The sequence below is a fragment of the Culex pipiens genome, chromosome 2 (genome assembly GCF_016801865.2).
Source record: "Culex pipiens pallens isolate TS chromosome 2, TS_CPP_V2, whole genome shotgun sequence".
NCBI classification, from domain to species: domain Eukaryota; kingdom Metazoa; phylum Arthropoda; class Insecta; order Diptera; family Culicidae; genus Culex; species Culex pipiens.
The window spans coordinates 122,129,387-122,142,444 of record NC_068938.1 but is presented as its reverse complement, the minus strand read 5'-3'; the positions used below and the strand labels follow the sequence as shown (position 1 = coordinate 122,142,444).

Sequence of the window (13,058 nt, the reverse complement as noted above, 5' to 3'; positions counted from 1 at the left end):
AAATTTTCCAAAAATTCTATAAAAATATGTACCAGGTATAGACTTTTTGCACAGCAAATATCTTTAATCCAGCAGCGTGTAAAAGGCCTGGGTGTAAAATAAAGTTTGCATTATTTTATGAAATTTTATGTAATATTACACCCTGAAATACGTAGCCCATCAGTATGGGAAACCTACTTGACCAAAATGTCAAGCTCATATTTGTTCTACAAAGTTTTAGAGCAGACAATTACGAAAAATTTGATATATAGACATAAGGGGTTTGCTTATAAACATCACGAGTTATCGCGATTTTACGAAAAAAAGTTTTGAAAAAGTTGGTCGTCATCGATCATGGCCGTTCATAGTCACCCGCGACAGACACGGACGACGAAACGAAGAAAAACGCAAAAAGTAACTTTTTCAAAACTTTTTTTCGTAAAATCGCGATAACTCGTGATGTTTATAAGCAAACCCCTTATGTCTATATATCAATTTTTTTGTAATTGTCTGCTCTACAACTTTGTAGAACATTGTTACACTCTAAAAAATAACCCTGCAAAGTTAGAAAAAACACGAAATTTTAAAATGAAAAATTTTGTTCTAAATGAAAAAATGACTCTTCTGGGTCAATGTAGATTCGAAAAGTACATTAAATTTCCCATAAAATAACATGTTCCAACATTTTTTACAGTCGAGTAACGGAAAATGGGAGAATTTTTAAAACTTTTTTAGTGTTTTTTTTCGATGAAAAATACGTTTTTTCAGAATTCTGAGTACGCCATCAAATCGGGCGTCTAATTTTACATAAAATTCCCTTTGACACCAAATTTCTATCTCATCACCGTTTCAGGCTGCAAATTATTGAAAAACACCTCTTTTTTCGCATGTTCAAAAATGGAAGGGGTCGAACCGCCCCTCCGTCACGAGATATAAAAAAAACGGACCTCGGATTCGTGATCAGGGACAAAAGTGCCACGTATTTTCCCAAGTGCTCCACAGTTGTTGTTTTATGTGGCGAAGAACATCTTGGTAAGGGATTGGTATGTTAGGAGGGGGTACGCTCGGCCTTTCTTTGCAAGTGAGTCAGCTGCCTCGTTGCCAACAATGCCAACATGTGCAGGAATCCAACAGAAAGTAACCTTCAACCATGTTTGAATTGAAACTATCCCTTTTTAAATCAAACTCACAGAAAAATAAAAAAAATCTAGTTAACAAAAGCTTCGACCAAATAAAAAAACAATTCAATGATTAAAAAGTTGTTGAAATTCCGTACAAATCCGTATTATGCTTAAAATTCCCTACAAAAATTCCGGCCTGTTAAAAATCCGCGAAGAGGTTCGAAAATCCGTATGGTAAGGAAAAAATCCTTACAGTTGGTAGCCTTAAATATATTGAATAAAGGTCAAAAGGTGAGGCATTGTGAGCTGCACAAAATTGCATTCTTAACTCAATTTGACCCAAAATGCACGAACGACAAGTTAGCACGACGGCGACGATTTGTATAATAACATCCTTGCGCTGAAATGAACTGCAGGGCAAAGGAACACGGCATGGAAATATACAATTTTGGTAGGTCGGTAATACGTGGTAAAATATTTAATACCATTACCTGCAAATCCAAGGGCGCTAGAATACCAAAAATAATACCACGTCATTATCAAGTTTAACTATGCAAGCAATAATGTTCCTATGGTTTATGGAACATACCGTCAACTGGGGCGAATCGGGACATCACGTTTTAAAGCACTTAAAAGGTTCAAATTTGGAAATGAATGAACACATTTTGTTACTCTGAATCTGGTCTAAACGAAACCACTTCAAAAAAGCAAAATATTTGGCTGCAACATTGCTAAAAGTGTTGTCCCAATTCGCCTCAGACGACCATACCTAATCTTGGTATTAACATGTTTTTTTTTGTTTTTTTTTACAATCTTCTGCGATTTCTGGTCCCAGAAATACCGCAGTCTAAAATTGAGATTTTTCAATTTTTTTGGCGAAAAGAGCGGTTTTTTGAGGTTTTGCTTAAAAGACTGGGATGATCTGATTTGGATGAAAATCTGGATTCTTGCATTGTTTATTCATAATTTCATTCAATTTTGCAACATGGTTGAGGCTTAAGTTTAAAATAAACTACCATGCGTTTCCATGTTTGCTCGTAACGCTCTGAATTTCTCAATGAATCAACTGGTTTCTCCTTTCTTCATTCATCAAAGCACGTTGCTACACCAGACTCGGAGTAATGAGCCATTCTTGTCCTCTCCAACAACCATTCCATTGGTTTGGTCCCGCTTGCCCCCTGTTTGTTCTAGAACCGGTTTGTTGGGGGGCACGGAATATCCGTAGCAACGGTGAGTAAACAATGGCGCATGATCTAAATAGAGCGTAGATGTTTAGTTTGGGAATCGCGCGCTCAATCGATGAATTCTGGTTGAAGAAGTAAGAGTCCACGTACTTTTCCAGGCCTCTCATTTCACTTTTCATCGGCCAGTTGAGTAGAGTGGAGTTGGTCAAGGTGCTTCACAATCCGCTAGCCAGTGCCTGTGGTCCAGTTTTTCTAGTTTGAAATAGTTTTCCGAAGGATTGTTCAAGGTTAAATGACTAAGCTTGGGGTTGAACAAGTGGTGCTATGCAAAACTCCAAATTGAACAGTGATTCTTCGTTAGCTTTCCTGAACGCCAGTGTTAACGCTTCCGGCGATGGAAAGCGGAAATTAGTGCGCAAAACGAGTGCGGAAATTGTGAGCGAAGCCAAGAGCATGCTGGCGGCAGGTGATTGATTTTGAGCGCAAAAGTGATGACGTATTACTAATGAAAAACTTTGTTTCTCCAAACTAGGAGGAACGCGGCTGGTGTCGGCCCGTCGGCCAATCACCCCCAGGGAACCAAAACGGCAACTGTATGGCCGGGTGGCACCTCCGGGGCGACCTCCCAGCGCCTTTAGCCTCAAATATCTGCAGTTTGAATCGCGTGCCTTGCCTTCGTTGGAGCCCATCCGAGATCCGATCGAACGGGGTTCTGTTGGCTTCACGCGCTCGGAATCAGCCGATTCTATTTCCCTGGGGGACAGCAACGATGCCACCAACAACAACAATAACGGAACAACGAAAAGTAAGCTGCCCGCCTTGCTCAAAGTACCCAGCAAGCAGTCAGGATCGCTGGATAATCGTGAGTGCCACTTTTACACCACCTTTGCAATCGATTTTTATCGATCTGCTCCCAATTCCAATGAGTTTGTGTCTAGCTCTAGAACTAGGAGGGGGAAAAACAATCCAATGACTAATAAGAAGTAATTGGACCAAGCTAGCCAACCAGAGTCCACTTCTTATTAAAAATTTTATCGATCGAATTAATTCGTGTTTTGGCTAGTTAATTCTGAGACGTCACGCAAGAAAATGATTACTAAGAAGAAATGCGCTAAATTAGAATACAATTCCGAGTGAGTCGATTGTTCAGAGACAGAGAGGTTAACAGAGTTCAAATGTTCTGAGAATGTTGAAGTTTTGCTTTTTGCAACCGTGTATGACTGTTTTTGATTTTTTTTTATCAGATTAGGCTGGCACAAATTTCATTAAAGTTTCTTTCCCTCTGCTCTGATTTGTTTAAAAATATTTTTTGGTAAATATGGAAGATATTTAAAAAATGACTAATCATTCGAAATTATACTTGATTGCTCAATTTTCCCTTTGAGCAATTCCAGCTCAAATCAGGAATTTTTCTGGTACTTTTGTACCCGACCCTCTCCGATTTCAATGAAACTTTGTAGACATGTTATCCTAGGCCTATATAAGTCATTTTTGTGTATATGGAGCAAATAGTACTCGAGAATAACATGTGAGAAGGGCGTAAGGTATTTAAATATTTTTGTATTCTGTAATTTAAAAATTACTGTATCTCGAAGCCGTTGCGTCGTATCAAAAAGTGGTCAAAGACAAACTTTTAGGAAATTGGACGGGCTTTCTGATAAAAATACACTGAAACAAAAATACACGCCACTTTTATGTCATTTTTCAATTTTTAAGTTTAAAACTTAAATTTGAAGGTGATGTCACGATTTTTTTTCGTTCAAAATTTTTGAGGAAATACCCTAAGATGTTACCAAAAGACTGACGAAAAATGCAGGATGGTATGTCTCTCCTAAAAAAATACAAAAATCATTTACTAAAACTGTTTTTTTGGAAAGTGGTCTAAACGTCTAAATTTAAAAAAAAACCGGTAGTGGGAATCAATTCCCCAGATAATTTTACATAAAAGTCTCCATATTGACCATTGTCTTATGTCCAATCCTTGGGAAGATACAGCGGTTTTAAAAATAAAAATGTTGAAAAAACGGGATTTTTGGTGGTTTTTGACAATTTCTATATGACAGACTTGGTTTTTCAGTCTCGTAAATATTTTTAACGGAAAGCGCGTCCAATTTCCCATAAGTTTGCCTATGACAGCATTTCAATTGGATGTAAGGGCTTACCGATATAAGCTTAATTACATTGCTTATAACTGAAAATAGAATATTTTTTTCAGTGTGGTAGAAACCAGGATAGTAAATTTGATTAAATATAAAAACGATATAAATCAAAAAGCTGTCAAAGGCAAACTTATGGGAAATTGGACGAGCTTACCGGTAAAAATATTTACGAGACTGAAAAACCAAGTCTGTCATATAGAAAATGCCAAAAACCACCAAAAATCCCGTTTTTTCAACATTTTTATTTTTAAAACCGCTGTATCAATATGAAGACTTCTATGTAAAATTGTCTGAAGAATCGATTCCCACTACAGGTTTTTAAAAATTTTGACGTTCAAACCACTTTTCAAAAAAACAGTTTTAGAAAATGATTTTTGTATTTTTTTAGGAGAGACATACCATCCTGCATTTTTCGTCAGTCTTTTAGTAACATTTTAGGCTATTCCCTCAAAAAATTTGAACGAAAAAAAATCGTGACATCACCTTCAAATTTAACTTTTAAACTTAAAAATTTAAAAATGACATAAAAGGGGCGCGTATTTTTGTTTCAGTGTATTTTTATCAGAAAGCCCGTCCAATTTCCTACAAATTTGTCTTTGACCACTTTTTGATACGACGCAACGGCTTCGAGATACAGTAATTTTTAATTTACAGAATACAAAAATATTTAAATACCTTACGCCCTTCTCAAATGTTATTCTCGAGTACTATTTACTGCATATGCACCAAAATGGCTTTTATAGGCCTAGGATAACATGTCTACAAATTTTCATTGAAATCGGAGAGGGTCGGGTACAAAAGTACCAGAAAAAATCCTGATTTGAGCTGGAATTGCTCTTTTGTTCTACGAAAAACTTTACTTCTCTTGTTTTATGTATTTCTTGTTTTATTTTTAGTATTTTAATTTTGAATTTATCTTGTTAAGTTTATGTTTGTTTTTAATAGTATTTGGTATATTCTACCACCTAATATAATTACATTTTGCCTATCTAATTTTTTCAAGTTTTTACTGTCACTTTTTCAATATTTTGCATGTTTTTCACATTTTCTGCTATAGAATGGCACCATAATCATTTGAATTGTAAAAAAAAATGCGTAGAGACATAGTCTGGGACACTACAAAAATTACTGCATACTTCTTTTTACTGATAATATAGGAAATGTTAGTAAAAAACACAGCCAAAATTGACCCCTAAAAAAATTACATTTTTAAAAACATTGGCAAAGGCACATTAAACAAGTCAAACTTCCAACCCTGAAATTTTCTAAAATTTTAAGAGTTCTTCTTTCCAATGCTTTTTAAAGATCAAAAATCGGTTGGAAAATTGATTTTTGGCGATTTTTTAGATCGAAGCCCATCTAAAGGCGAGGTTAGGTTGTAGAGGGTTAACAACAGCCACATGACCCCTCCTGATGTGTTAATGGAAACGCTTCATTGTTCAAACTAATAATTGCGTTGTAAAAATTAGATTGTTTTATGTTTTTAAAATTTGTGTGAACAATATAATTGAAACTCGGCAAAGATTTCTTACCGATTTAGTGTAGTAGCGCCATATTCAAATTTTTCAAAGTGGGTAGGTCAAAAAGAAGCAAGCAAGCAACAAGTATCAACTAAATTTCATAATTCAGATAAGAATGGTTTACATTCACGACCGTAATAAACTTCTCCTTGCTATTAACGTCGTAAACTGTCTGGCTAGATGTGCTGCTTTTTGGTGGCTTTCAAGTTTGTACGAGAGGCAAAATTCGATAAAACAAAACTAAACAACTTTTGGCAAACTATCTGGCACGTTTGTCTCCCCAAGCACATTCCTTCGTCCTTGCAAATTTACTAACTGAGCTTTCTGGTGGTGCAACAGTTTCAGAGTGTATGCCACCGCGGAAGGACTTTAAGTCACCGACCACGCCGCTGACGCCGCAATTTTCACTAAATGCAGAACCAAAACCTCTGAACGAAAAGCGAACGGCCAAGGATGGCGGAGCTGCTGTAGGAGAAGGTGGTGCGACGCTGCCCCCGAACAGTATCGTCAAGAACCATCCGTTGAAGCGGCGCCAGTTTCAGTCACTTGATGAACAGCAACGACCCATGCTCGAAACCGGAACGCCGGAAAAGTCAACCCAGTCTGTTGCTGCTCGTTCCGGAAGTGGAAAAATGGTAAAGAGATCCATTCATGACATGTGCCCAAAATCCGTTAAATTTTTGATATTAGAGTGATGATTTTTCGTTTTGTGTTCGTTATCTGCAGGACCACCTGAAGCAAAAGCAGAAACTGAGCAAAAGTAACGAAATTTTAGCCCAATCTACGACCGAAGCCCTGCTGGAGATGCTCAAGGGTCACGCCGGCATCAAGGATTGCACGGACGAAACCGTTAGTCACATTAATGGGGTGAGTTATTCAGCACAAAATTTCCACATTTTCCTTCCCGCTAAACACACTCGCCTTAAGTAAGTAAGTGAGTTTGTGTGTGTGTGTGTTGGAGAATTTCTCTTACTACACGCTTGGCGCCGTGAAGCAGCAAATTGAAGTATTTATTCCATTTATTTACTTTGATTCAGATTTTAAGCGAACTTTACTCTCGCGTAAAGGGAGCCAAAGGAAGCTGGCGTGGTGCAGTTCTGGGGGCATTGTACGGCTTGGTGGAGGCAAACTCGGCGAAAATTCTGCTGTCGGTGGCGCGAGTTGTGTTGGCGGTAAGTTTTCATTTCCTGGTTTCATTTCTTTTTTTTTGTAAATTAAGATAAATTCTCGATGTGAATATGCTGGGATAAAAGATTATGGCGACCCAAATATGTATAAAAAAAACAATTTTTAACGTAAACTGTCGTTACAATTTTTTTTTTCTTTAACGCATTTTGAGGTATTTATTATACACAGAATATAAAAAAAACTCATCTTTGATAATTTACAAAACTAAAATATAATGAAGACATTTACAAAGATTGAAGAGCATCATTTTTCATTGGCAAATTCCAAGAAAGTTTCTGATGAGTTTTTCGGATTTGTTTATGCTGTAAGTGAATCTACTTGCTTTGTCTTCAGCAAGCAAGTGAAGCACGGCGTGATTTATTTTCGTGTGGCGTAACGGAAAGGATTTCCGTTTGGTTCCAGCCGTTCCGGCAAGGCCAGAAGCTGTTCACAACCTGCGGATGCCTGGATTCGATGATGTTCTAGTGAAGCAACAGCATCGTATTCGGTTTGTCGAATGTTTTGAAGTACCTTGGTGAGATCTTTCCATTTTTTTTTGCTAAATAATTTATATTATATTCTATTTATCAAATCACCCCATCTTCCATGTCCTTAATCCAAATTCTACCTCCCTCCTTCCTCTTCCCACTCCTAAAAAATAATAATTACTTGCCAAATCTACACTTACACACCCAACCACAACTCATTTGGCGCGTTTGGTACGGTATGTCCACGCATTCTTCCTCCCCTGTTGATTCTGTGAAATGTGATCCGTTCTCAGAATCTGTCTCTGCGGTTAATGCAACGCAGTAGGCCTAGCCGTTTTATTTTTTGCTATACATGTTTGGGGCTACTTAGATGTAATGCAATCATTAATATTGACAAGAAAGAACTTGGGGCGTAATCTAACCACAAGTTCTTCCAGGATGCTTTCTTCGGACTGGCTGCGCTTGTGTTTGATTAGATTAGATTAGATTTTAAACATTTATGTATTTTTGCCCCCATACTTAAAATCCATATGGCACACTTGCCTCTCAACTCAACAAATGATAAAACATACTTTATAATAGGTGCAAGTCATTGGTAGAGACAATACTGATTTAGGGAAAAAGTGAATTTTGATAAAATGAACTTAAAAACGAACCCAAAGCCTTATGTTGTGCTTTCCTAATGTTATAAGAATGCAAAAGGATTTGAACAAACACCATTCAATCTAGTGACCTGTGGCGTTTACGTCTTTATGAGCGAATAATTTGAGTTAATGCCAAATCATTGAAATAAAATAAAATTACAAGTTTACCAAAAAAGTTAAACATTTCACTGAAATATGTCATAGGCATCTGAAGCACCGGGAATGCAAAGCAGAAATTTATGGTTTTGATTTCCTTAAATTATAACATTTTTTCAATAAAATATAGTTTGTTTTGATGGTAAGAATTTATTTGAGACCTAAAGAATGCCATTCACTAACATTTCAGTCCAATTTTTTTTGCGATTCATAAGCAAAATCGAGTGTCCGGAATTTGAATCATGACGTTATCCTAGGTTGCAATAGAAGAAATAGTTACTAAAAATTATAGATCTAATCAAACGTACTGAATTAGTCGGACGTCAAATAGAGTCGGATGTCAAATAAGATGAAAATTACGATCGAAATTTTGAACATTAAAGTCAAAATGACAAACTTAGTGTTCAACTTATTGTATTTGTTTTTTTTTTAATATTTCAAGTTTTTCCGTCAACTGGTGCGAATTGGGACTATAACGTTAACGACTTAGATGACATTAAATTTAGAAATTTTGATGTCCTGAGTCTATTCTAGCATCAACAAATAGAAAATACCAAAACATGGTCAAATCATCCGTCCCAATTTGCCCCTTGAGTCGCAATTAGCTCAAGATAACGGTCATTTGCGTGGGCGCGCGCCCGTTTTCTTGAATGATTTGTATTTAATAACCATTTCTCTTTTCCCTCTACTCTTCGACGCAGCTCAATGTGACTGGCAGCAATTTGACGGGCGCATGCAAGCTGGTTTTTAAAATCGCTCGCAATGAAAACAACGATGCCCTCTTCGCCGACAGCGATGTGCCAGGTATAGTGTCCCCTATTATTGTCCTTTTTGATGAAAATCATTAAAATCAGTTTTTGGTCACGGTTTATGGCTGAAGTGCGCTTTTTGTAAGAAAGCGTTTTGCCAAAAATCGTTCAAAATTTTGAAAAGTTCCTTCAATAGGTGAAAGTTTTAACACCCACTTGGTTCTAATGTATCGCCCTTTCAATAATGCCATTTTGATGTCTCCCCCCTCCCACACAGAACTGCTAGTAGACGGTTTGGGCCGAGCATCGCCAGCTGACGAGCCGGAGGCATGTATCTACGGGTACGGAGCTATCCGTTTTCTAGCAGGTTCGGGCAGTTCAGTCTCGAGCCAGAAGGTCAAGCCCGAGGCCGTTTCGCGGGAAAATTCGTCCCGCCAAAAATCGCTGGCGTGTCGTTTGGCCAGACACGGGCTGGTGCAGCTAATGGTGCTTCATCTGAAGATGCTGAACGAGTTGGGATCGACGAAGAAGCTTTCGGGACCACCACTGCACGCGCTGTTTCAACTTTCCGGAGCATTACGAACCATTGCGGAGATTCCTTCGATTAGCAGTTGCCTAGCCGGCACGCGATCTTTACTCAACGGAACGAGTCCTCAAATCAGGGAAACTCAAGACAGTGAAATGATTCAACTGGAGTTGGCTGGTCCACTGTTGGTGCGAGCCGCCGAGATGTGCATCGAAGAACCGGAAGTGCAAGCTAACGTAATCCGAACGCTGAGTGTCCTCTCGGAACGGCCCGAGTGCTGTGAACAGCTTGCTGACGGAGCAGCTCGACTTGGAATACTGCTGGGATCGATCAGTGAAACGAGTGCTACAGTTGAGAAAGGATTGGCCGCTACAAATCGGCTTGGTTATATTCTCGGCAACATTATGACAAGATGGGACTCGGCTCGTTTGCATTTCTATTCTAACGACGTGTCTATGGAGGCCATTTTAAACGCTCTCGAGTTCTATGCAAACAAGAGGTTCACAATCAAGAATCAAATGGGAGACTCGGTGGTTGATGTCCTTACAAAGCTGGTTCGTGTAGTGGCAAACATCTGCGTGAATGGTGATGTCGGATTTGGGTTGAGCAATAAGCCACCCCTGGGAGAAATCCTGCTCAACATTTTATTGAAAGTGAAAGGCAATAAGGTGAGAAAATGTATCTGTTTTGAAAGCGAACGATTTGTTATTTTTGATGTGTTTTTATTATTTCTTTGAAATAATTTAATTTATTTTCGTTGGAAATATATTTAATAGATTAATTAGTAAAAGTTTTGTTTCTGTTAACAATATTTGTTACAAGAACTTGAGAGTTTATTATTTTCACTTCCTGTACCCGTGCCAATACTCATCGAACGAATCAGCATTCGAAATTATTTTTTTTATCAAGCACATAGTTGTTGGGATTACCATACGCATGGTCACTTTCAAACACAAATCTGTTGCCGACCCATAAATATTCAAGTAATTTCTTCTGAGCACGGAGACAGTTTCCCGTTTGGCTTATTTTCATTCAACAACCTCCCTTTTCCAGGAACCCGAAATGGAAGAGCTAATGTTCGCCACGCTGGGCGCCCTCCACAATTTGTCCTACTACTACGAACCGTCGGACAACCCGCTGCAGTACAACCACCCGGGCAGCATGGCCGAACGGTTGAAGGACATATGCGGGGTTCTGTGCAGCATTCTGAACACCGACGGAAGTCCGGCGCGGTCCGAAGTGGCACGCGTCCTCGGTAACATGACCCGCAACGGGATAACCCGACAAACGTTCTGTTCCGAGAGCGGGTTGAAGATACTGATCCGATGCCTCGAGTCGGACGACGTGGAGCTGATGGTGACCTCGTGTGGAGTGTTGGTTAACATTCTCGGTGACTGGGAGCGACGGGCGCCGTTTCGAGAGCTGCAGGGACCGATTGTGCTGCGCAAGCTACTGCAACGGGGTGCGTCCGGCCAGGATTGGATACTTGCTGGGATTGCCTGCCAGGCGCTGTGGAACTACCTGATCGACAGTGGCAATGTCATGAACGCGTTGGGTGAATCCGAGGTGGACTATATATGTGGCGATCTGGCGGAATGCTTAGGTAAGGTGAATGCACAGCGTGAACGGACTTTAAATTTAAAACTCATTTCCCAATTTCAGACGAAGAAAAGTTGTTCAACGGACAAGAACCGGATATGCTGTGGGAGGAGTTCGCCCCGGTAGCGACCGATCTGCTGGAGAGGCTGCAGTCCAGCATGTCGCTAGGAAATTCACCATGTGCGTCTTCGGACGAGGAACCCGATGATATGATAATTGGGCAGGCTGGAGACACCTGGGGAGAACATTATAAACAATGGTTAAAACAATAAATCTAGAAAGTATTTGATTTTTTACCACGCACACTCACTGTTTTAAAGTTTCAAATAAATTTATTAGGAATAGATGGTAATAAAAACTGGTATTTATTTATGTCCGAAATTTAGGCTTTGGAAAATGAGTAATACCGTCAGTGGAGGTAACATTAGGTGTGGGGGGTGAGATTGAGTCAAAGTCTGGAGTTTTTTTGAAAAGGACCAATAAACCAAATTTTTAGTTTTTGCTTTTTGGGTGTTTTTCAATACCCCTGGCTCAAGGCGGTTCTGAAAACACCCAAAAAGCAAACACTGGAAATTTGGTTTATTGGTCCTTTAAAAAAAAAAAAAAAACTCCAGAAGTGATTTTTACGGATTTTACCATTATCAGGTTCTTCTCAAACAAGAAACACTGTTGGATGACTTGTTTTTATCATATCTTTGTATTTGAGCATCATTTTAGTTTCAATTGTCCCAATGTAACCCCCTCTAAGGAGTGAGATTGCGCCAATTTTCAAATGATAGGCATTTAAGGTAGAGTTCATCAAATTCCACCATATTTTGGGAAAATGTTATAAAACTATCCAAGAACAATTCTACGTTAAAATATTTTCCATGTTAGAGCAATTCCAGCCCAAAACAGGATTTTTTTAGATACCTTTTTCTCGACCCTCTCCGATTTCAATGAAACTTTGTAGACATGTTATCCTAGGCATATATAAGCCATTTTTGTGTATATGGAGCCAGTTACACTCGAGAATGACATTTGAGAAGGGCGTAAGTGTTTTAAATACTTTCTATCGGAAAATTTCTATTTATTTATTTATTTAATAATTTTGTATTTCGTATTTTAAATATTGCTGTATCTCGAAGCCGTTGCATCGTATCAAAAAGTGGTCGAAGACAAACTTGTAGGAAATTTGACGGGCTTTCCGAAAAAAATACACTGAAAGAAAAGCACACTCTACTTTTATGAGATTTTTCGATTTTTAAGTTTAAAAGTCAAATTTGAAGGTGAGCCCACGATTTTTTTTCGTTCAAAATTTTTGTGAAAATAGCCTAAAATGTTACAAAAGAATGAAATGCAGGATGGAGCAACTCACCTAAAAAAATACAAAAATCATTTACTGGAACTGTTTTTTTGAAAAGTGCTCTAAACGTCAAAATTTTCAAAAACCGAACTCGAGAGTCGATTCTCCAGAAAATTTTACATAAAAGTGTCCATATTTACCATTGTCCTAAGTCCAATCCTAGTGAAGTTACAGTGGTTTTAAAAATAAAAATGTTGAAAAAATAGGTTTTATGATGGTTTTTGGCAATTTATATATGACAGACTTGATTTTTCAGTCTGGAAAATATTTTTACCGGAAAGCTCGTCCGACTTCCCATAAGTTTGTCTTTGACCACATTTCAATTAGATGTATGGGCTTACAGATATAAGCTAATTACATTGCTCATAACTGAAAACACAATATTTTTCAGTGTAGTATAGTAACCTGGAGAGTAAATTGG

At 38.3% G+C, this 13,058-nt stretch overlaps 1 protein-coding gene across 1 annotated transcript; it reads left to right on the top strand.

The window, feature by feature from the left end:
• The first annotated feature begins 2,380 nt into the window (after nucleotides 1-2,380).
• LOC120419552 (armadillo repeat-containing protein 2) lies at nucleotides 2,381-11,644 on the top strand. Its single transcript, XM_039582266.2, has 9 exons — nucleotides 2,381-2,750; nucleotides 2,817-3,146; nucleotides 6,303-6,598; nucleotides 6,690-6,830; nucleotides 7,001-7,135; nucleotides 9,120-9,222; nucleotides 9,445-10,361; nucleotides 10,747-11,296; nucleotides 11,356-11,644. The coding sequence occupies exons 1-9, from the start codon at nucleotides 2,609-2,611 to the stop codon at nucleotides 11,562-11,564; spliced, it is 2,823 nt and encodes a 940-aa protein (XP_039438200.1). The 5' UTR covers nucleotides 2,381-2,608; the 3' UTR covers nucleotides 11,565-11,644.
• The last annotated feature ends 1,414 nt before the right edge of the window (nucleotides 11,645-13,058 follow it).